Below are 22,639 nucleotides of genomic sequence, written 5' to 3'. Positions count from 1 at the left end.
GCCCAGCCAGGCAGAGGGAGGCTGGGAAAGGAGGGTGCATGTAACACATGGCTCCAAGGTTTCCCCTCACCCCTGACGTGGCCATCCTCATGCAAAACAAAGGAAGGGAGCCTGTTCCTACATCACGAAGCCACGTGCTGAAATGGGATCTGGGTGGGCTCTGCCAGTCGCCCCGTGTCGGCAACAGCGTCGTGTCTTGTGGGAGCCCATGTTCTAACGTGCTAGAAAATGGGGTTATTGTTTGCTGCGCCCTGCACCAGCGCCTGGGCACGAAGCACACAAGGGCCTTTATTCTCTGCTGGGAGGGGAGCACTGTGCCTGGAGGGGAAGTGTGGAGTGAGGCTGGTGGAAAGTAGCACTCAGGTGGCTGCAGCTACAGCAAACTGCTCTTGTGCTGTGCTTGGCCCCACGCCATCTAGGCCTGTGGCAGCAGGGCGATGCCATCTCCCCTCTGTTCCCTGCCCATGGACAATCCTCCCAGCCCTGGTGGCTTTCCAAAGAGAAACACTTGCCCCCTTTCCCGTGTGTTTTGGGCAACGGTAGTCTCAGCCCTCCCCTGTGCCTGGCAGTGAGATTAGCTCAGCCTGTTCCTAAGGGCATCCAGCAGCCCCCTGAGCCCCAGCCCTTGGGGCACCAGGGGTACAAGACAGGGGCTGGAAGGGTATCCAGCCCTGCCCTCCTTGGGGGATAGGGTTCCCGCTTGCAGGTCCGCAGCCCTGGCCCTGGCCAGGACCCTCCTCCCTGGGAGGCAGGTAGCCAGAAGCCCCTGGCTCTTCCCATGGGGGAGGAAGGCAGGATGTGATGTGGGGCCCAATGAAAGATTCAGAGGCCAGATCCAGGACCCCCAGTGGAGAGCGGGGGCTGGTGGGAGTCGGTGCCCAGCCCCGTGAGATGGGACATTTGCACCCTGCACCGCCAGGCAGGGGCCGGGGTGTGGGCGAGGAGCTGGGAGCAGAGCAGAGTGCTGCTTCCCATCCCACACAGATGGATCCAATCTAGCAGGGCTGGGGCTGCGGCTAGGGCTGCCTGGCGCTCCACACAGACATGTGTGCTTGCTCCGGGCAGGTCTCGGAGGCTCCCCCGGCACAGGACTGTCAGGGATCAGCTGTGCTCGGGAGGGCAGAGCTGAGCCAGGCCATGTCCCTGGGGCCCCCTGTCCCAGGCCAGGCACAGAGTGGGGGCCCAGGGGCAGCAGTTGCTTTGCTCTCCCTCCTCCTCCTGCTGCTGCCAGCTGCTCTGTGGATCTTGCAAGTATCTGGCTGGGACCCAGGGGTGAGTGGAGACCCTGTGCCCCTGCCCCTGGGGTCCTCTCGCTCCTTGGGGACCCCATGGGCTTGCCCCCTTGCTTGGGAAAGGGGAAAGCTGGGAGGTGAAGGGCTGGGGCAGGGACTCCTGCGCCGATCGGGGTGCACTTGGACCTTCCAGCCGGTCTGGAGCCAGAGTGCTGCCTGCCTGAGCCAGCGGGAGCCCGGGGGTTACACCTTAGGGCTGTGCCCCTAGGGGTGGGCAAGCTACAGGCTCGGGCCCTGGGTGGAGGCAGGGGGGAGCACCCTGGTGCCCCAGCGGGGCAGGGGGCAGGTCAGGTGTAGGCTGGGGGAGGCGGAGGTGCAGGGCAGCACTCAGCATCTCCTTTGCCCACAGGCTGGTGCAGGTCCTGCTTCAGGCCCCGCCACAGCCCACGGAGGCATTGGGGACATGGCCAGGAGGAGGCGCTATGCCATCAACCCGCTGGGCCACAAGTGGGACCATGTTAACTTGACCTATCGGTGAGTGCGAGGGGGCCCTGCACTCCCAGGGCAGCCCAGCCCAGGCTCCTGATCCCTCCGCCCCAGCATGTCCCCGGAGGGGGGATGACTCGTTCCCTGAGGTCCTGGGCTCAGCACAGTGATGGCCACGCAGATGCCCCGAGCACAGAGCTCTGGGCCAGGGCCCAGCACAGTGCAGGGAACGGGCCCTGCCATCACCCAGCGCCAGCCACCAGTGCCTCCCTGACCCCTAATGCCAATCGGCGCGACCATGCCAAGTCCCTGCCCCATGGGGATAGGCGGGTAGAGATGGAAAATGGGGCCCCAAGGGCAGCTGCTGCCTTTCAGTGGGCACCAGGGGCTGAGTGCTGAGATCGAGGGAGATGGCCAGGGCCTGCAGCTGTGTGAGAGCTGTTGGTGTGGCCAGGGCAGCTGGCAGAGCCCAGGAGCTGCCCCTGCAGCTGCGACAGCAGTGGCAGGAGGTGGGAGAGGCGGTGGTGCCGGCTGACGCCCCCCACATCCCTGGCCTGGCAGGATCGTGCGCTTCCCCAGCACACTGAACAGGGGCGGCACGGAGAGAGCCATCGCCGCCGCCTTCCGCACGTGGAGCGACGTCTCACCCCTCCGCTTCCAGCGCCTGCCCCCCACGCAGCCGGCTGACATCACCATCGGTAGGGACGGCTCGCGCGCCGCGAGGGGACTGGGCTGCCCTGGCCATCCCATGTCATAGATAGATTCATAGATGTTAGGGTCGGCAGGGACCTCAATAGATCGAGTCCGACCCCCTGCATAGGCAGGAAAGAGTGCTGGGTCTAGATGACCCCAGCTAGATGCTTATCTAACCTCCTCTTGAAGACCCCCAGGGTAGGGGAGAGCACCACCTCCCTTGGGAGCCCGTTCCACCCCTTCATGTCCTTCCACCCCGCAGCCCATCTCCCACCCATTGCCACGGGGCACTCGGTGCGGGGCTGACCTCAAGCGCTGTGACACCTTGCCCACCCTGCAGCAGGAGAAGGAGCATGGGGGCTCTGAGCTCCTTTGCCAGGACCAGGCTGAGCCTCAGCAGAGCATCCAGCAGCTCCTCAAGCCCTCTGGACACAGACTGGATGCCTGCTTTGGCGGGCTGGGGCCCTGCCCTGCTCCTGGCACAAGCCCTGAGCTCGGTGCCCCTGGGAGCAGGGTGCCCCAGCTCAGCAGACTAGATCTGGGGTCTGTGCCCCGCTGACCTTGTGACACCATCACAGCTCGCATCCCTCTGGTTGCCCGGGCAGGCTTCTACACCTTCAACCACACGGACTGCTGGTCCTCGCCGCTGCACCGCTGCTTCGACGGGCTGAACGGGGAGCTGGCCCACGCCTTCCTGCCACCCCGTGGGGAGATCCACTTCGACAACCACGAGTTCTGGATCCTGGGCCGCTCGCACTTCAGCTGGAAACAAGGTAGGTGGGACCCTGGGGTGGCCGGGCACCAGCAAGGGCTCAGCTCTTGGACCCCCTCTGCACCCTGCCAGAGGGACAACACCTGCCTGCCTTCCCCTCCCCTGGTGTGAGCAGCCCCCCCTTCAGCCCTTGGTTCCCCAGCAGGGCTGCTGCTCCCACGTAGGGGCAGGGAGCAGAAAGCAGAGCAGGCACGGGAAGGAGACTGGTGTGGCACTGGGGGAGGATGTGAGGCTTACCTTGTGGCCTGCCTGCCTAAAAAGCTTGGCCCCCACTGCTGTAGTGCGAGGCCGCCCAACTGGTAGCCTGCAAGCCACATGCAGCCCACGAGGGGTGAAAATGCAGCCCCCGTGCTCCTGCCCCACAGCTCCGACTACGACTGGGCAGTGACTGCACCTGCCCTCGGCACGGAGGGTGCAAGTGCATCACCTGGTGAGCTTCCCCTGCAGCCGAGGCCTCCATGCTCATGGGATGGTGCCATGCATGGGACTGTACGTGGGCATCCTTTGTATAGCAGCCATGCAGGTGGACCCATTCAAGTGCATTGCCCCAGCCCTGCTGGTGCACTGGTTGTCATCTTCATACTGTTGCCAGTGCCCCCGTGGTCCCATTCTGCTCCTCTCCAGGCCTCAGCAGCTGCCTGGCAAGGGCAGGGGGCTGTCAGTGGTGGGCTGTGTTGGAGCATGTTCCGTGTACTCCAGGTTCCCAGATCCCACCGGGCTGCAGGGTGAATGCCCAGGGCCAAACCTGTCTCCCCAGTAGCAGGAGAGGAGTGGGCAGAGGGACTGTGTGCACATGGGGGGAGGGAGTCATGCCCCCAGATGCCCAGAGGTGGATGAAAGGACCCCTGGTATGGGAGGGTGGGAAGACAGCCAGGCAAGGTCTCCAGCTAGTTCCTGCATGCCCTGCTCCCTGGTGTGTCTGTACCTGGCAGGGGTCTGGATGAACGACCTAGTCCAGGTGGCTGCTCACGAGATTGGCCATGCCCTGGGCCTGTGGCATTCCCGAGACGTCCGTGCCCTCATGCATCCAAATGCCACCTACAGCTGGACGAGGCGCATCAGCCAGGACGACGTCTGGGCCGTGCAGCGACTGTACGGTACGGGGGAAGCACAGGAGTGACCACACGGGCTGTCTGGCATCGGGCGAGGGGACCACTCACCTCTGGGGGCTCCTCCTGGTGCTCTGGCCTCGCACCCAGCGCTGCCGTGATGTTACCCTGGCTGGAAGAGCATGGGGCTGGCTCTGCTCCTTAGCAGTGTGCCCGGCCCAGCACCCATGAGCATATCAGGGCTGGGTTGGGGGGAGGCAAAGAAGGGCTGCCCAGGGGAAAGGGGTGAAGCGTGTGCTGGGGATGGGATGGGAGCTGTGTCTTGGGCACTGCTGGAAGGGGGGAGTGCCAAGGAGATCCCTTGCTGCCCTGTGCTGTGGGCCAGCCCCCAGCAGCTGTGGTCCTGGGGGGCAAAAGGTGGCTTCCCCCAGGCGCTGCCTGCAAGGTCTCGCGCTGGCGCTGTCCAACCCCTTCTGCAACCCCGCAGGCTGCGTGGATGAGATGCAGCAGTGCGAGGCCTGGGCCCGCCTGGGGTTCTGCGCGCGCCGGCCAGCCTTCATGAAGAGGCACTGCCCCAAGATCTGCAACTCCTGCTTCGGTGAGGTGCCCTCGCCCCACAGCCACGCAGTGGCACGGCCCACGGCAGCCAGCTCCCCACAGAGCCCGAGCTGGGGGTCGTCCCCCTGCCCAGCCCCGCCCCGCCAGGGCAAAGTCCTCCTGGCACCCCCTCATGTCCCGCTGATGCTGCCCCTGCCAGGCCTGCGGAGACCTTCCCACGGGGACAGAGGGCTCGCAGGGGGTGGGTGCGAGGCCCCACAGCTGCTGGTGTCACTGCTCTGTGCATCTCTCTGTCTTCCAGAGGCCCCCGCTGCCGCCCCCACTCCCCCGGCCCGGCCTCCCCACGCCAGGTACATCTCCGAAGGCAGAGTCATCACCTTCCATTGTGGGCTGAACTCCTCCAGGCCGCACCTGCACGTCAGGTGAGATGCAGCAGGAGAGAGGCTGGGCTGCACCCTTCCCGCAGTCACTCGGGTCCGGGCAGCAGCTACCACCCCTGACCCCGAGCTGCCTAAGCCCCAGCCTGACCCTTGGCCTCTGCAAGCAGACCTCTTCCACGGGGCAGGGAGCTCCTCCTGGAGCTGTGGAGGGAAGGAGGAGGGCGGCCGCTTCCGGACGCAAAGCAGATGGGGGCCCTGGCAGCTGAGCTGGGACGTCTTGTATGGCAGCGGCGGCCAGGGGCCTTGGTTCGGATCAAGCCTGAACAAAACCAGTCCCTGCATCTTTACCGCTGCATCAACTACGCGCCCCTCCCTGAGCAGCAGGCAGGGAGCGAGATGAGCGCTCAGCGGTGTCTGGAGGAGGCTGGCACAGAGAAGGTGCTCACACCTGTGCAGGGACGCTGGCAGCTGTAGCTGGCTGAGAGCAGCTACGCTGGACTTCTCACCACTGCCCCCTTTCTCCACAGGTGGTACAAAGATGGGGAGCTCCTGTCCTGCTCCGTGCCTGGCTTGGAGCTGCTGCCGCGCCAGGGGCTGCGCATCCTCGCCACTGAGCTCAGCGAGGGGCAGTACACGTGCCTGGTCCGCCGCGCCGGCAAGATCCTCCGTGCGAATTCCTGGCAGATCAAGCTGAAGGCCATCACCCCTTCTCCAACCCAGCCACGCGGGCCCCACGGAGATGTGCAAGGGAGCGCACAAGCCCAGTCCACAGGGCAATGAGACGTGTGCGATCCTAGCTGTGTGCCCCCCAGGCTCCTAGCAGGGGTCTCCCACTGCAAAGGGGTCTGTCCCATCTTCCTGAATAGCAGCGGACCCCAAACCCCTAAGGACTCCTCCTCCCCTGGGCCCTTCCCTGGTGCCAGCAGGAGTCATGGTGCTTGCTATTTCTGGCCCTGGGGCAGCAATTTCCCGCCTGTCTGCTGGGAGAGGGTGGGATGCTCCTCTCTCTCCACTCACGTGCACGATCCAGGGGTCCCTTCTGCAGCAAGAAGCAGTGAGCTCTTTCGTGTTCCCCCTTCCCCTGCCCCTCAGCCCCCTGCTTCCACCCTGGATCTTCCCTGCCGCAGCCCTGGCAAACTGGGCACTGAATTAAAACCCAGATGCAAACCCCAGTGGTGTTCCTCTGCCCTCCTTCCTGGAACCGCACTGCCCTTTGGAAGCAGTGATCCTGGCACTGCCAGTGACCGTTAGGCTGACTGCAGTTAGTGGCAAAATCTTTGCTTTTGCAAGGGCAGCTTGCACGGGAAAGTGCATGGGGGGGGTTCCTGTAATGACCCCCAGTGACTACAAACAGGGATCGGGGACTCTGCCTGCCAGAGGCGGCATTCGGACTGGCCGCCACAGACTTTGGATGGTTTCTCCGCTGTTCACCAGCCCCCTCTGGCGCCCAGCTGGGACTTTGTCGCCTGTGGGATGTAGCTGGTGGTGACTGCTGTTGCCTTGCTGGGCAGAAGTGCTCCTCTCTCCTGCCATCCTGCTGAGCAGGGGGCAGATGTGAGGGGGATGACAGCAGATGTGGCATTTTAGAAGTGCTTTCTCCCAAATTCTAGCGGGCTCCTCAGCCCCCCTTCGAAGCCCACGCTCTGGTATAAGAGTCACACTGGAACTGCTCTAAGGGACTCGATCCTACAGTGCGGGGTACAGGATGCGATGAACTGGGATAGTTCAAATCATTGCTGCTAAAGATGCTGTGTTGGAAGGAGCTCCTGGGCCAAAATCTGCTGTTTTGAAAGCCTAGCGTCCATGGACAGCGGGTCCACGTAGCCCAGGGGCATTTTAAAGGCAGAGCTAGGTGGAAGGATGAACCAGCATGAATGATGTAAAGCAGCAGCTGAGAGAGAGGTTTCCAGTCTTCCTGCTACAGTTTTTATTTCTTCATACAGGGGCAGCTTTGCATTGAGGGAGACCGCCATCACTGTCACCTGATCTTGGGGACAATGGGGTTTAGAAACAGAAAGACATCCTCAGCCTGCCCTGCCCTGGTGGCACTCTGGGGCCACGGCTTTATGCCTTCCTCCTCTTGGGCTTTCCCTGGTGGCCGGCAGGTCCTGCGGCCCAGGGGGTGCGCTTGCACCCTGCATTGATTCCTGCTCCATCCAAAGTTTTAAACCAACTGTCTGGCAGCGGCAGCAGCGTTTCTAGTCGGGCCCGGCTGAAGGAGTCGTTTGACTTCATAGCTTGTTGCGCTCGAACTGATCCCTCCTAAACTCTTCACTCTACAGGTGTTAACGACCCTCTTTTTCATTATCTTGCTGCTCCGCCTGTCAAGCTGTCCCTTGTTCTGCAGCCTGTTTGCTGTTCCTGGTAGCAGAAGCTCCTATTTCACAGCCTTGCAGCTTGTTTTTAACTCATTCCAAAGATTCACCCAAGTTTAGGGCTGGAAGGGACCTTGTGAGATCCTCGGGTCCAGCCCCCTGCTCTGGGCAGGAAAGGCAGCTGGGGTCAAATCACCCCATCAAGGTGTGCGTCCAGTCTCCTTTTGAAGATCTCCAGGGTAGGCGCCTTCGCCACGCCGCGGGGAGTCTATTCCAGAGTCTGGGCACACGAATCATAAAGACGTTTTTCCTTATATCCAGTCTGAAACCTCCTTCTAGGAGTTTATGTCCATTGCTCCTGGTCTTCCTCTGGGGCGCTTTGGTGAATAGTTGTTCATCTAGCCCCTGATGCTCACCCCCGATATATTTGTAAGCGGCCACCAAATCCCCCTGAAGTCTTCTCTTTTCTAGGCTGAACAGTCCCAGATCTGTCAGCCTTTTCTCGTAAGGCTTGCTCTTCAGGCTTCTAATCATACGAGTGGCTCTTCTCGACTCCCTCCAGCTTCTCCACGTTCTTCTTGAAGTGGCGCCCAGAACTGGACGCAGCCCTCCAGCCGTGGCCTCACCAAGGCCGAGTGGAGCAGGAGAATCGCTTCCTTAGTTTTGCTCGAGATGCACCGGTTGATGCACGCCAGCGCAGTGCTTGCTCTGCTACCTGCAGCACCGCACCGGTGGCTCCTATTCATTTTATGGTCACTTACGACCCCAGGTCCCTTTCACACATGGTGCTTGCTAGTGTAGCGCCACCGAGCCTGTAAGTTTGTCGCAGATTTTTCCTCCCCAGATGGAGCACTTCACACTTCTCAGTGCTGAACAGCATCGGCTTCCAACTAACGTGGCGATGGCCGCCTGGATCGTCAGCCTCCTTCGATGCACGGCCGCGCTTCCCCACAGCTTAGTGTCATCGGTGAGCTTTGCCAGTTTGCTTTTCGCCCCCACATCCAGGTCCTCGATGAAGACGCGTCGGTCCAAGCCCCGAACGCTGGGAGACCGCACCGGCCAGGCCGATATGGTTTTACTGCGAACTTCCAGTGAAGCTCTGGCTTCGATCTTCAACCGAATCGTCCAGGCTGAGGAGTAAAGCTTCTCATTTATTTGTAACCGGAAAAACGAGAGACGGTGTCGCACGTGATCCTGCACCTCCCCCTCGCAGCCTCTTTGCAAAGCCCTAGATCTGCCCTCGCCCGAGGCTGCCGTGGGAGGTCGGGGATGCGTGGGGCTGCAGGCCGAGGCTGCTCCCCACCAGGGAAACGGCACTGGAGCAGCACGTAGCATGCCGCCACGTGGGGCAGCAGTGCGCATGCGCCCCCTCCGCACAAGGCGGGAAGCTTCGCCCTGCAGGCCCACATTCCCGGCATGCCCCGCGCCTCGCGGACTCCATGTCCCAGCAGCCCCCGCGCTTCCTCCTTCCCGGCAGCCCTTGCGTCCCCGTCCCCGGGTCCTGGACTCTGTTTCCCAGCAGCCCGCGCGCATGGCGGACCCGCCTTCCCGGCAGCCCCTGCGTGCGCTGTCCTTTCCGGGACTCCGTGGCCCGGCGGAGCGGAGCGGGGCCGGGCCGGGCCGGGACATGGCCTCGTGCGCTGACATCCTGCGCAGCGAGTTCCCCGAGCTGGACGGGGAGGTGTTCGCCTACGTCACCGGTGCGCTGGGGCAGGGGCTGGGGGGTAGGTGCTAGGTCAAGGGCTGGGGGTAGGTGCTTGGGCAGGTGCTGGGGCAAGGGCTGGGGGCAGAGACTGGGGGCTGCCCTGCCCCGCCCGGGGTGTGCAGCAGGTGCCCTGGCTTTGCCCCCGGCCGCCCGCGCTGCCTGTTTGTGGCGGAGGCCCCCGCGCTCAGCCCCCTTCCCCCCCCAGGGGTGCTGCACAGCGGCGGGGCGGATTTCGAGTCGGAGGACGAGCTGTTCGAGGCGGTCGGGGAGCTCCTGCAGGACGTGTCCCGCGACTCCAAAGACGATGAGGACATCCGGGACGTGTGCCGCAGGATGTACGACGCGCTGCACATGTGCGTACCGGCGGCGGGGGGGCGGCAGGGCCCGGGCGGGTGCTGCCTTCGCCCCCCGGCTGTGGCGGCGTCCCGGCCGGGGCCGGGGAAGCAGGGCTGGTGCCCGGGCAGCTTCCCCGTTGACCGCCGTGTGCGTTGCAGGGACGACGAGAAACCCCGGGGCTGCAACCAGGTGCTGCTGGACGCCCCCATTCAGCTCTCCCAGATCACGGATGGCTGTGGTGAGGAGGCTTGGCTGCGTTGGTGGGCTGCTCGCTGGCCCGTCTCCCGTGCGACCTGCCCCTTCCTGCAGGACTCTTACTGGGGGTGGTGGGAGGGCTGGTGCCGCTGACGGGGCTCTGGAGGCGACTAAAGGTCCGTGAGGCCGCCAGACCCGGTGGCAAGAACCAGGGTAAGGATTTAGGTTCTGATGTCACCTCGGACGAGCCGTTTGGCCTCTGTCTTTCTCGGTGTTTGCACCTGCCGCGCCAGGCTATTGCTCCGCCTGCCAGCGAGTCGTGTGAATTCGTTGCCGTCTGGGCGGCACGGAGCCGGGAGCCGGGCCCAGCGCGAGGGTGCAGAACTCGCGCTGACGGACTTCCTGCTTGATTGCAGATGCGGGCGCGGACCTGTTACCAAAGCTGCTGCTGAAGAGAGACCAGACCTCGGTAAGGAGGTCTTACGCTGGTTTATTTTTACCTGGAAAAAACGATAGATGGTGGCGCACGTGATCCTCACCTTGCTCCCGTTACTGCTCCCCAGGCTGCAATAAACACGCGGAGCAGCAAACTGCCCCCTCTGCTTCGCACCTTGTGAGAGCCCCTGCTTTCCCCCAGTCTGTCCCGCTAGAGGTCTTCTCTAGTCAGGTTGGGGGTCTTCTGTTAGGTCCATAACTACGTGTTTCTGCTGCTTCCTCTGTGTCAAGGTTTGGGTTAACTTCAGGGACTGCTTGGACTGAATCTGGTAAATACAATCTCCCAGGGAACGTTTGGCCTGTCAGCCTGACATCCCAAGCAAAACAAAGGGGGAGATGATACAGGATTTGATGGTTAAAGAATCAAATGGCAGGCAGGGAGTGATGTCCAACAACATGAACTTATAGATTCTGTTGAATTTAAGATCGTGTCAGTTGATGAGGGGGTTGCCAGCCTGGTTGTAAGGAATAGTGGCAACGTGGCATGCTTGGACTTCTGCAGGGCATTTGGCTTCTTCCTGTAGGGCTTTGTGATTAAGCAGCCAGGCTGTTACGGACTCGTCAGCACGGCACAGACTGATTACAAGCTGCCCAACAAATATGTCTCCGTGTACGTGCAAATGGGGACTTGTAATGAAGCAGTTTTTTTGCAGTGAGCAGTTCTTAGTCTTTCACTACTTAACCTTCTTACCACTGACCTGGGGTAAAACCATAAGATTTTCCTTGTAGATGCCTTGGGTGGAGGGGACAGGCTCTCTGAAGAAGGATCTGTATTGCCTGGCAGGCTGGGTGCAGTTGGTGTGACCAGATACTAGGTTACATTGTTTGGAAAATTGGCGGCAGTTTAACTATAATGGTTTTGCTTGAGGAAGGAATTGGTTTGGGGGAATCTTACAGCTGGTCAGGCAGATCAGCCTGGTCCCTTCTGGTCCTTTGAGTCTGCGCAGTGTTTCTGAGCCCCATCTTGGTTTGTCGACCACATAGTGGGAGTTTGGGTCAGGTTGCAGGAAATTCTGGTCACCAGGGAAGTGGAGCAGCTGATGGAGGGAGAGGTGGGGAGAAGCGACTGGGACACTCGGAGCTCCTGAGAGATTGTGGTGTTTTATATGCGGGACAGAACGAACGGTTGCCAGATCATCTGCATGGCACCCGCTGGCCAGCCTTGCCCATGGACCACTCCATTCCTGAGCGAGTCCCCAGCTAGAGACGTTTCCCTGCAGTGAGCTTTAATTCTGTCTCGCCCCTTATGTCCTTGTGCCCCACCAAGTATTGCTCCTTCCTGGGAGCTTCCCAGGCCTCTAGGATTTGTGTTCAGTACCTGGGCTGCTCCCTCCTGGACCCGTGCCTGAGGATGCCTGCAGGATTCTCGGCCTTCTCTAAACCCCTTCTTTGTGCCCCAGATGGTGAATGCCAAGAAGCTGCAGAAAGCCGAAGCCAGGCTGAAGGCTAAGCAGGACAAGAGGTTGGAGAAGGATACCCTGAAGTCCAGTAACCCGCTGTGAGTGTGCAGGGTGTGCCCCAGAGCCAGCCAGGCTTTTAGTCGCTTGGGTCCATGTGGTGTGGGGGAGGGGAGGTTGACTTGCCCAAAGGCTTTTTGCCTACGTTGAAACTTGTCCTCCCTTTTCTGGTGCCAGGGTCCTGGAGGAGGCGTCTGCCAGCCAAGCTGCCAGCAAGAAGGAAACACGCATGGAGTCGTCGGGCAAGAACAAGTCATATGATGTGCGCATTGAGAACTTCGATGTGTCCTTCGGTGAGCGGTGAGTCCTTGGGAGGCTGGGGAACATGGGACGAGGATGGGCAGAGATGCCCTAGTGGGAGCCTGGAAATACCCTGGTTTGAGGGAGGCAATGGGACAGGCTTGAGGGGCAGGGCAGGGGTGTGTTGCCTTTGTAGCACTGTCCTGAGCAGTGAGCTAACTCCCGTCCGCCCATGAAGTCTGGAGGCTGCTGCTGAGCAGATGTCTGGCTCTTCCCTTTGCATAGGGTGCTGCTAGCAGGCTCAGACCTGAACCTGGCATTTGGCCGGCGCTATGGACTGGTGGGCAGGAATGGGCTGGGCAAGACTACCCTGCTGAAGATGATCGCCAGCCGGAGCCTGCGCATCCCCTCGCACATCCGCATCCTGCACGTGGAGCAGGAGGTGGCGGGGGATGACACGCCGGCGCTGCAGAGCGTGCTGGAGTGTGACATCATGCGGGAGGGCCTGCTGCGCGAGGAGAAGGAGCTGACGGCCAGGGTCAATGCCGGCAGGTGAGAAGTTGCTAACCCGCTTGTCTCATGCAAGCTGGTGCTTGTCCTGCTACAGGAGGCTGGTCATAAGGATGCTGGGTTTTGTGTCCACAAGGAACTTGGTCCCATTGTCTGTCCCGCTGCCTTGCCATAGCCAGTCTCTGGGAGTGTCCCATGCTAAAACTCTGGTCCAAATGGACTTTGCCCCCCAGTTCCACTGAGAGGGACCCACAGGTGTCCTCACTCCTGGCCTGAGGAGGCCGACTATACCCTGTCTCTGCAGGGAGCCCTCATGCCACTCTTGCATCTTGTTCCAGGGCAGAGGGAACAGAAGGTGCCAGACTTTCAGAAATCTATGCCAAGCTGGAGGAGATCGAAGCAGACAAGGCGCCAGCAAGGTAAGGCCCGTCTCCCCTCTGCTCCGGGCACGGGGGCTGCCAGTTTGCCACGAACTTGCCACAGAGAGCTTAGGAAGCGATGGGTGATTGGGCTGGAGGAAGTGTTAGGGTTTGGGGCAGGGTTCCGGGGCTGGGTTGTCCCTCTGTCCTTGTGCAGTCCACATAAGGGCTGCTTCGCTCCCTGGATTACTGCCTACTGGGGCAGATAGGGTCTGGAGTAGCTGGGAGTTCCCGAGAACTTGGGCAGCCAGAATTCCTGACACTCGGCTGACTTGAGCTAATGCTGCTCCACTGAGCCTGGGAGCTTCCCATCCTCTGGCTGTCTTGTAAGTAGCTGAGGGAATGTTTCCAGGCCAGAAGATGATGGAGACTGGCCTGAAAGCCAGGGCTGTACCTCTCTGTGGGCCGGCGCCTGCTTTCAGTGCTCGCATGTGTAGCTGTCAGGGCTATGGATAAATGGGTGCCTTGCTAGGGAGCTGGTGCTGCCCGTGGGCAGGGGATGTTTAGAACGTGCTGTAGGGTGCACAGCAGTTTCCACTGGTCCTTGGGATCTTGGTGCTAGTCCCGAGGGGACTTCAGATGCGTCTCTTTCTCTCCTACATAGGGCATCTGTCATTCTTGCTGGGCTGGGCTTCAGTGCGAAGATGCAGCAGCAGATGACCAAGTAAGTGTCCTGCCCCATGCCTCGCGTTGCAGATGCCTCGCTAAATTCCTGTGCAGTGCAGGCCCCATACACAGAGAACCCTAAGCTGCCTACTTCCTACCGACAAGCACCAGGCATAGCCAGGGCTCTGCGGGGCACTGGCACGGGCAGGGACTGCTTGTAACTTCAACTGAGGAAGAGGTGCCTCTTGGTTCCTTTTCTCCTGATGTAGGCTGCTGTCCTGGGACGTCGGGCTATGGGGCCCTGCTTGGAGCCAGCCCAACAGCATGTGCTGTTGCTCTGGAGCTGTGGCTGCTCGCAAGCCTGGCAGACTTGGACTGCCCCCTGTCCTCTCTCGTGGCCAGGGTCAGCTGTAGTGTTAAGCTGCCTCTGGGGGACAGCAGAGCTACAAGGGTACCTGTTCCCAGGGAGCACCCTTAGCATCTCTCAGCTGTTGAGGGTCTAAGAACAGGGGGCTCCGTGGGTGAGGAGTGATTGTGAGCCAACACAGCAGTGCAGGGCTAACACCTCTTGGATTTGGTTTTGTCTCTATCCAGAGAGTTTTCAGGAGGCTGGAGAATGAGGTTGGCCTTGGCCAGAGCCCTTTTTGCCAGGTAGGTCTCCAAACAGCGCTGTCCGGGTTGATGTTGTTGCGTTTGGTTCTCTGTCCAAGGAAGTGTGAAGGGGCGGGTGACTGCAGAAGCGACCTAATGGGCTGCTTTGGGGTGAGCTCAGGCTGGTGCACAGGCAAGAGGCACTCTAAGCTAAGGGGCAAGAGAGCTGGCTGTGGGAGGAGCTCCCAGCTGCTGCCAACAGGGCACCCACAGGGTGCACAGGCTGTGGGGCAGGCCCTGCAGCCCGGGGTGAGTGTGGCAGTGAGAGTTGCAGCACCACTGCTCAGGCCTGGAGACCTGCCCTGAGTACTAACACTGCTCTTTCCCTGTCTTTCTCTCAGGCCGGATCTTCTTCTGCTTGATGGTAAGTTCATGCCCCGAGTCCTTTCTCATCCCTGAGTGGAGCCCAGGGTTGCCTTGACTATCCTTGGTTTAGGCATTGGAGACCCAGCAGGAGTTTTGGCTGCCTGTGTAGACTAAACAGCCAGGGTGTCTCTGGCCGGGCACAGGCACAGGAGGACAGTGGTGACGGAGTGGGAGAGGGAGATCTGCATGCACTGCTCTCCCAAGAGCTTAGAGGTTAGGTGAGGAGCCTCACTGGGTTGTTGTCCTGCTCCCCACCCACCCCACTGGTGCCTTCCACATGGAGGACGGTCAGCTCTGGGGATGGCTGATCGCTGAGCCTCAGGGCCTACGAAGCTCTGACGTGGCCCCAGCACAGCATTTCTCTCCTGCAAACAATCCCTTTTCTAATGGCTCTGAGCAGTGGAGAAGCAGCTGGGGGCAGTTAGTGAACTTTTCCCTGCAGGGAGTAGGGATTTTGCCCTGACTTGTACCCTGCTTTCTTGGGCCCAGGTATACACTTTTTGCATGCCACTGCTGTGTTGGGGCCTTGTGGGGGTGGGTATAATGGTGCAGGGGGGGAAGTGCCCACTGTACTGTGGGGCTGGCTCCTGTGTTCCCCCTGCACCTGGGATTCTTGCCTAGTAGGAGTTGCACATGGGAGGTCCCTCCCTCCTTTGAGTTCTCCAAGAGGTGCCTCTAGGCTGGTCGAAAGGCTCTGGTGGCTATTCCAGGCCTTGCAGAAGAAGGTGTGATGCCTTCTGCTGCAGGTGCCAGCTTCCCACCGCCAGTTTACCCATCATTGTATCTTGTCCAGAACTGGGCTACGAGCCCTTCAGGGCAGGGACTGTCTGTGTAGCCCTAAGCACTTGGGCTGTGATCCAACCATCACCTCTGGACCCTGCATTAATAGAAATGCTGGTGGAGCTGGCTCCTCTTCCCAGTGCTCCTACCTGGAGCAGTTCTCAGTAAGAACATCACGAGTCTCCCTGGTCTGGCCCATTTCTGTCCTGATGTCTTTTTTCATTCCCTTCAGAGCCAACTAACATGCTGGATGTGAGAGCCATTCTGTGGCTGGAGAACTACCTGCAGGTAGGTAAGGGTGGCTGAGGGCAGTCGACCTTGAGGGAGTGTCCAGAACAGTTGAGGGAAGCTCCCCTGGTATTGCGATACAGATTTGGAAAGGAGACTTCTCTTGATTGCCCATGGCTTGATGTCAGGTGTGGGGATATGTGCTCCACAATGCTAGCTAGAGTCTTCCGTCATGTAGGCAAGGCTGACACGTCCTGATACAGGCTTAACGTGTGTCCTGACACGGGTCTTCCCTTTTGCTCTCTTGTTCAGACATGGCAGTCCACCATCCTCGTGGTGTCCCACGACAGGAACTTCCTCAATGCCGTGGCCACCGACATCATCCACCTGCATTCACAGCGGCTGAACGCCTACCGGGGCGACTTCGAGAACTTCATGAAGATCAAGGAGGAGAGACTGAAGAACCAGCAGCGCGAGTACGAGGCCCAGCAGCAGTACCGCGAGCACATCCAGGTACAGGGCAGGCACCCTGGTGCTAGCAGGGAGCAGGGGGAAGTGTACGCACATTATGGGAGAAACATGGCTCCGTGTCACTCTGGGATCCCCTCTGGAGGTGCTGAGGGACTCATTCATGTGCGGCACTGCTTTGGGGGCTGGGTGGCAGTGGAGGGGGCTCCTTAGCATGGAAGACAGCTGGTATCACTGGCCTGCTTCCCTACTGATGGCCATGGGATTGTGACCTGTTCCTCAGTCTTGCCCCTGCGCCCTCCACGTCCAAGGGAAGGTCTAGCCCTCAGTAGTGCTCCCACTGTAGGACAGGCAGAATAATGGAGCATTGGGGTGGCGGGGACGGGAAGTAATACCCCCAGACAGGGCCTGAGGGACTCGGATCTTCTCTCCTAGGTCTTCATAGATCGATTTCGCTACAATGCAAACCGGGCGTCTCAAGTGCAGAGCAAACTCAAGCTGCTGGAGAAGCTGTGAGTGCCTGGCCCTGCCCCTCCCTATGGCTTGTGAGGGAGGAGGGGAAGCAGCACTGTTGTGTTGGGCTGCACTGCTCATGGCTGAGAGGGAGGCAGGGAAAGGACTGGGAAGTCAAGCCATGCCACAGGTTTGGTTGAGGGGAGGGTGGGCGAAGAAGATGGCTCCACCCGAGTCTTGGAGGGGGGCTAGGGCAGACGGGGTTTGAGGAGTTCCCAGTTGGTGTGTCTGGAGGGTGCTGGGGTCTACAGGTCAGTGGTCTCTGGGCTCCTGTTTGGGAGGACACCTGACCCACATGACCACCATTCCATGGCTCTATTTTCATGCTGCGTGCAGCTTGATCCCTGGCATCGCTGTCCTTTCATCTGGGACAGCTGTGTGGGCCTGGCTGTACTCTAGCTGGCCTGGGGAGTCTCCAAGGGGCCTCTGTCCCCGTGACACCCCCAGTCTGAGGTTGCTGTGAGTGGTGGGGTGTGGCATGCCATGTCCTGGTTCAGGACACTGAGCGATGAATACTTTTTTTTTGTCCTTCTCCCAGGCCAGAGCTGAAAGCAGTGGACAAGGAGTCGGAGGTGATCATGAAGTAAGTGTCCCTGAGCCCCCTCGCTAGGGGCAGACAGGCTAGGCTCCTGTGGTGCCTATGGAGAGTGGGCAGCGTGAGACCCACTGTCCCTTCCCTCCCCTGGTTCTGCCACTTGGAACGTGCTCCTTTAAACATGGATCAAAGGTGCTGCTAAGGCTGCAGTAGTTGCTGCCATGCTCTGGGGTTGGTCCCTCTCTGTGGTGTTGGGCTGGGGCGGGCAGCCAGAGCACCTAATGGTGCTATTTCCTTGGCATGTTCACATTGGTTCGACTCTGAGGGCTCAGGTGTGGGTGGCTGGGAGGTGTCAGGTCCTGCGGTGAGGGCAGCTCTGCAGTTACCCCACTGGGTGTCCTACGGGGAGGAGGTTAGCAGCTGCAGTCTCCCTTCTTCCTCTGCTGCTCCTTGCAGTGTATGGTGATCCCTTTGTTTGGGACACGGCTGAGCTCTCGTCTTCTGGGCCACCCTCTCCACCCAACCACAGGTTCCCCGATGGCTTTGAAAAGTTCTCTCCACCAATCCTGCAGTTGGACGAAGTGGATTTCTACTATGACTCAAATAACTACATCTTCCGTGGCCTCTCTGTCTCAGCTGACCTGGAATCCCGGATCTGTGTGGTACGTACCACACACCTGGCTGGAATGGGGCAGTGGGAAGATGCTCCACAAAGGTCCTGCCAGATGCTAGAGTTGGGCTCTAGCGTATGAATGTCATGCGAGGATATTGGAGCTGAGGGGAGTCCCCCTTCTGTTGGCCCCTGGCCACCTCCACTGCTGCCCTAGTAATGGGGGACAAGTGACTGGATCTTCCATCCCCCAAAATGCAACCCAGTCTTGGGGAGAAGAGGAATCCTCTGGGCTCTGGGACCCCAGATCTGTCCCTGTGGGAGTTCTAAACTGTGGCTTTTCTCTCAAGGTTGGGGAGAACGGAGCTGGGAAGTCAACCATGCTAAAGATCCTGATGGGAGACCTGGCTCCAGTCAGAGGGATCAGACACGCGCACAGGTATGTCTTGTAGGGGAGGGGCAGTGGGAGATGGGCTGAAGGAGATTGCTGATTTGTTGGAGGGGGGTATGGGTTTCCACTGTTGAATGGGTTCCTACAGAGTCTCCTTTCTTGTGCCCTGGGGTCAACTTATAGAACCGCGGTGGTCTGGGAAACCCGCCTCTAACCTGCTCCCCTGTTACCAATGGCCCCAAGGTCCAGGCTGTGTCCGGAGCAGTCTGAGCCCTGGGGAAGTTGTTGTTTCCCCCCCCCCCCCACCACCACTATCCCCCCCGCACACACACTCTGTCTCTCTCTTTTCTGCTGCACCCTCCCTCTGGCCTTGGCAGAGGCTGCAGGAGCCTTCGGCATTGTGATCTCTAATGGTTGCTTTTCTCTGGCTTGGAAGGAACCTGAAGATTGGCTACTTCAGTCAGCACCATGTAGACCAGCTGGACTTGAACATCAGTGCTGTAGAGCTACTGGCAAAGAAGTTCCCAGGTGAGCGTCAGCAGTTTCCAGGGCTGTTGATTCTAGGCCAGTCGGGAGCTCAGCTGCCTTTGGTCTCTTGCTGTCTGGGCCAGATAGGACCGGGTATTGCATTGCTGAGTCTCTCGCCTGGCCCTCAGCAGTTTCTTTGGCTAATCCAGGAGCAGCAGTGATGAACTCTGTCTTTAGGAAGGGCACTTCAGGGGCTGCTGCCTGGAGAACTCCTGCAGTGCTCTGGGAGCACCCTTGCCAAATTTCCCTACTAATATGCTCCCCTGTGAAGCGATTGATTCTAGGGACCAAGAGCTCCGAGCTGTGTCTTGGAGATGCCTCAAATGGAGGCTTGCGGGTCCCTTGATCCGTGGCTTTCCCTTGCGAGCGCCACAGGGCTGAGAGTCTGCAGCCAGCCTGCAATGAGCTCTGTGCAGCAAACAGCCCCTGCCCTCCTGGTGAGGCAGTAAGTTCTCATTGGGGTTCTGACTTAAGCACCAGCTCTGCAGGCGGTGTAGCTGGCTGCTAGACCAGCAAAACCTTGGCGACCCCCATCTTTTCCCTCCTCATCATTCCCAGCTGCCAAAGTCACCAGCTTCCTCCTGCTCTGTAATCTCACATTATATAAATCCCTGGCATTGCATTTAGGGACAGCGTCACTTGAATTCAATCACAGTCAAGTCCCCTGGAGCCCCTGTCCTCATTGTGTCACTCAGGTTCCTAGTGGAGCCTCTATTTGTGTGGTTCCTTGAAGCCCTGCCTCACTCGAGAGCCATGGTACGCGAGGATCCTGGCACAAGACCTTGGTCCAGCTTGCTGCCGAGCACAAAGAGCTCAGTGTAACTTGGAGTGGGCCAGCAGCTCTGCGCCAGTGTCCTGGGTGCTAATGCCAACAGGCTGAGGCTGTGTTGTGACACGCTGCCTCTGTGCTCTTCCAGGGAAGACAGAGGAGGAGTATCGTCACCAGCTGGGAAGCTACGGTGTCTCAGGGGAGCTGGCCGTTCGCCCCGTTGCTAGCCTGTCTGGAGGTCAGAAGAGCCGCGTAGCATTTGCCCAGATGACCATGCTCTGGTAAGCCTCCAGGTTCTGTCCCGCTGTTTGCTGGCTGTCCCCCACACTCAGGAGCACCTAGAGAGCCTGAAGCTGGGCAGTGTGGCTGTTTGACCAGCTCCTTGATCAGAGAGGATCCCCTGTGGGGCCTCTTGAGATGTGGCTGCTTCTTGCTGTCATAGCAGCAAGACCCCCCAGGATCCTCCTCCCAGCATTAGCCCATGCTGGCTGGGCTAGATCATTCTGGACAGCCCTGCAGAGGGTGGCTGCACTGCTGGGCATCCCCCAGCGGGATACGGAGATACTGATTTTTTTTTTTTTTTTTTCCCTCCCCCAACTTTCACCTCTTCCAGTCCCAACTTCTATATCCTGGATGAGCCGACAAACCACCTAGACATGGAGACCATCGAGGCCCTGGCGAAAGCGCTGAATAAATTTCGGGTAAGGCTCCCTGAGCTGCAGACTGGGACAGGCGGGAGGTCTTGCTTCCATGGCGTGCACTGTCCTGCCTTGTGCTCTTGTACCCCTCTTACCCCAGTGCAAGGCTTGGGTGGCTTCCCAACCATGGTGGGCAGCAGAGTGGGGTGCCCTTCTGCTTTAGCTCCACATTGCCTGTCAGGGGCTGGCTGTCAACTTTTCCTTGGACGTGGATGACACAGGCTCAAGCTGGCCAAAGAGCAGCAGCCTCCACCCTGACCCAGCACTGCTGTGCCAGTGCCAGGTGTGCCGAGCTTAGGGGTTCTGATGTGGAGAAGCTCCACTTTGGAGGCCTTGAATACAGGCCTCTCGGCGTCTTGCATGGAGTAACACAGTTTGGCTGGGCAGCTTGGACCTCCCTTCGGAAAAGAAGCTGCTGCTGGTGCAGACAAAGCTGAGGCAGGTGGTGGCTGGGCTGTGACCTGAATTTGGGTGGTTAGTAACACACTAGCCTTAATCCCAAGGGTGTGGAGTGCAGTGCCAGCAAACCCCGTCTTCACAGAGTCATGGGGAAGTCGGGCTGGAAAGGACTTCAGAAGGGCATCATCTAGTCCAGGGGTTCTCAGCCTTTTTTGTACCAGGACCCATTTGGTTAATGCCTCTTGCTCCTGACCCTGCTGCCCCCAGTATGTGGGGCTGGGGGGTGTGTGTGGGGCCCCAAGCAGCCCCTTGCAAGCTGGAACTCTACCAGCCTGCAAGGGGAAAGCCGTGGTTTCTCGTGTCTTTCTCCTTCAAAGGAGAATCCGTTCTTAAAGTTCGTTCACAACCTTTTCATATATTTTTGCGACCCACAGGTTGAGAAACGCTGATCTAGTCCACCCCCTGCCTGAGACCGGCTCAGCTCCATCTAACCCGTCCCGTACAAATCCTTGTCCCGCCTGCTACTGAAATGACACGGGCGACCCTGTCACAACCACCAAGCTTAGCACCCCCACCTGAAACCATGGTAGCCAATGCCCTGCTGTTGCAGGGGGTGTTAAAATACCCGAGAGATCCCAGGAAGAGGTCACACCCCTTGCTGCAGAAGAAAGCAAACACCACCCCTCCCCACACCCCTGCAGTCTGACCTGGAATGGAGGGGCAAGGCCCTCTACGCAGGAACATGGCTGTAGCGCAGTCACAGGCCCCAGCCTTGGCTGTGGGCATCACCCAAAGCCTCTGGGGGAGGAGGGGAGGGAACCCTGACAGTTCCTTGCTGCCTCCCTTGATTATCTCTGCCCCTTGCACCCGGGAGCAAAGGAGAGCATTTTGGGCCATGCTGGAACAGGTAGGGGTGTCCGCTTTTGGCCTTGTCCTTACTGTCTTGTCCCACACAAAGCTGGACTGAGTGCCGCCCCCTTCCTTCAGCTCACGGAGACTGGAAGCTCCAGCACGCGAAGCGGCCTTGCTTTGGGAGCAGCCCACCGGGCGCTGCATGCTGTGACCTGCAGTCTCCGTGAGCCGAAGGGCCGGGCGCCGTGCTTTACCGCCGCTTTTAGTAACCCTGCGAGTCTGCTGCTCTAGGCCGGGAGATGCAGAAACGCCGTGGCCCCCGCTGCGCTGCCACGACATAAATACCGCGTCAAGGTGTGCTGCGCCTGGGGCTCCTGGCTCAAGCCCTTTCTCTCCGTCCCAGGGCGGCGTGATCCTGGTGTCCCACGACGAGCGCTTCATCCGCCTGCTGTGCCAAGAGCTCTGGGTGTGCGAGAAGGCGACGGTGACGCGCATCGAGGGCGGCTTCGACGAGTACAGGGACATCCTGCAGGAGCAGTTCCGGAAGGAGGGCTTCCTATAGGGGAGGCACCGGACTGCGCGGGTGCTGGCTGGAGCGGGTTGTCCTCCCCGCCGCGTGCCTGGTGGAGCAGCAGCGATGCCCAGCTGCACCCATGGACCGCCGGCTGCGCCATCTCTGTTCCTTCCCTCTGGAGCTGCAGAGGCACCGGTGGCGTGGGGGTGGGGGCCTGCTTTTGCCTTGAGCTGCACCCGGCCTCTGCCACGCAGGGGTGAAAGGACACCTGGGCTGGGGGCGTCACTCACTAAGTGTCCCTGGCCTGGCGCTGCCACGTATCGCGCCTTGAGTTGCTGCTGGAAAGAGGGGAAGGAACCGAGCCCCCCAGTTTGGACTTGGTGGGGGAGACCTCTCGCCCCCTCGGCAGAGGAGCTGCTGCCTCTTCAGCCATGTTGATCTGCCAAACACGAGTCAGCCCCTTCTCGGAGCACGCTTCTGTCCTCCCGGCTTGGCCTTGCCCTACTGCTCCCGTCCCGCGCCGGGGCGGGGGAGCCCATGCTGCCTGCAGGAGCCCCCTGCCTCTCCCCCGTGCCAGGGAAGCGATGCGTCGTGCCCCCTGCGCCGCATCAGCGAGAGCTCGTGCCCCACGGGACGGGCTCTTGCCCCGGAGCCGGTACCGCCCCCCGCTGCCCCCGCACCAGCCCAGGTCCCCCCACCCCCCCGCGGTTCATGGGCAACCCGGTGCCACACTGTACAGGGCGAGGTAAGTTATTGAGCACTGAGCAAAACTCCTGTTCCTCGGCAGAGGCTGCAGTGTAAATAAAACCCGGACTCCGTGGCCTTGGCGCGATTTATTTCTCCGGGGAGGTGCCGGCAAATACCGGGGGGGGTGCGGGGGCGCTCTTGG

The 22,639-nt window shown here is 60.1% G+C and overlaps 2 protein-coding genes across 2 annotated transcripts; both read left to right on the top strand.

Annotated features, from left to right (window-relative positions):
* The first annotated feature begins 865 nt into the window (after positions 1–865).
* LOC102560752 (matrix metalloproteinase-23-like) lies at positions 866–6,437 on the top strand. The gene is made up of 8 exons (XM_006260797.4): positions 866–1,272; positions 1,642–1,766; positions 2,280–2,416; positions 3,017–3,184; positions 4,116–4,280; positions 4,720–4,830; positions 5,092–5,212; positions 5,698–6,437. The coding sequence occupies exons 1-8, from the start codon at positions 1,045–1,047 to the stop codon at positions 5,948–5,950; spliced, it is 1,308 nt and encodes a 435-aa protein (XP_006260859.4). The 5' UTR covers positions 866–1,044; the 3' UTR covers positions 5,951–6,437.
* Positions 6,438–9,056: 2,619 nt separating this feature from the next.
* ABCF3 (ATP binding cassette subfamily F member 3) lies at positions 9,057–22,572 on the top strand. Its single transcript, XM_014600820.3, has 21 exons — positions 9,057–9,185; positions 9,396–9,543; positions 9,685–9,764; positions 10,138–10,190; positions 11,617–11,714; positions 11,851–11,973; positions 12,199–12,465; positions 12,762–12,842; positions 13,447–13,506; positions 14,043–14,099; positions 14,441–14,463; positions 15,478–15,533; positions 15,786–15,986; positions 16,377–16,453; positions 16,993–17,037; positions 17,519–17,651; positions 17,950–18,038; positions 18,427–18,518; positions 19,436–19,568; positions 19,901–19,988; positions 21,640–22,572. The coding sequence occupies exons 1-21, from the start codon at positions 9,113–9,115 to the stop codon at positions 21,796–21,798; spliced, it is 2,136 nt and encodes a 711-aa protein (XP_014456306.1). The 5' UTR covers positions 9,057–9,112; the 3' UTR covers positions 21,799–22,572.
* Positions 22,573–22,639: the final 67 nt, after the last annotated feature.

This window comes from Alligator mississippiensis, chromosome 7, assembly GCF_030867095.1.
Source record: "Alligator mississippiensis isolate rAllMis1 chromosome 7, rAllMis1, whole genome shotgun sequence".
NCBI lineage: Eukaryota > Metazoa > Chordata > Crocodylia > Alligatoridae > Alligator > Alligator mississippiensis.
The sequence above is the reverse complement of the archived record's forward strand: the minus strand, read 5'-3'. Positions and strand labels throughout refer to the sequence as shown.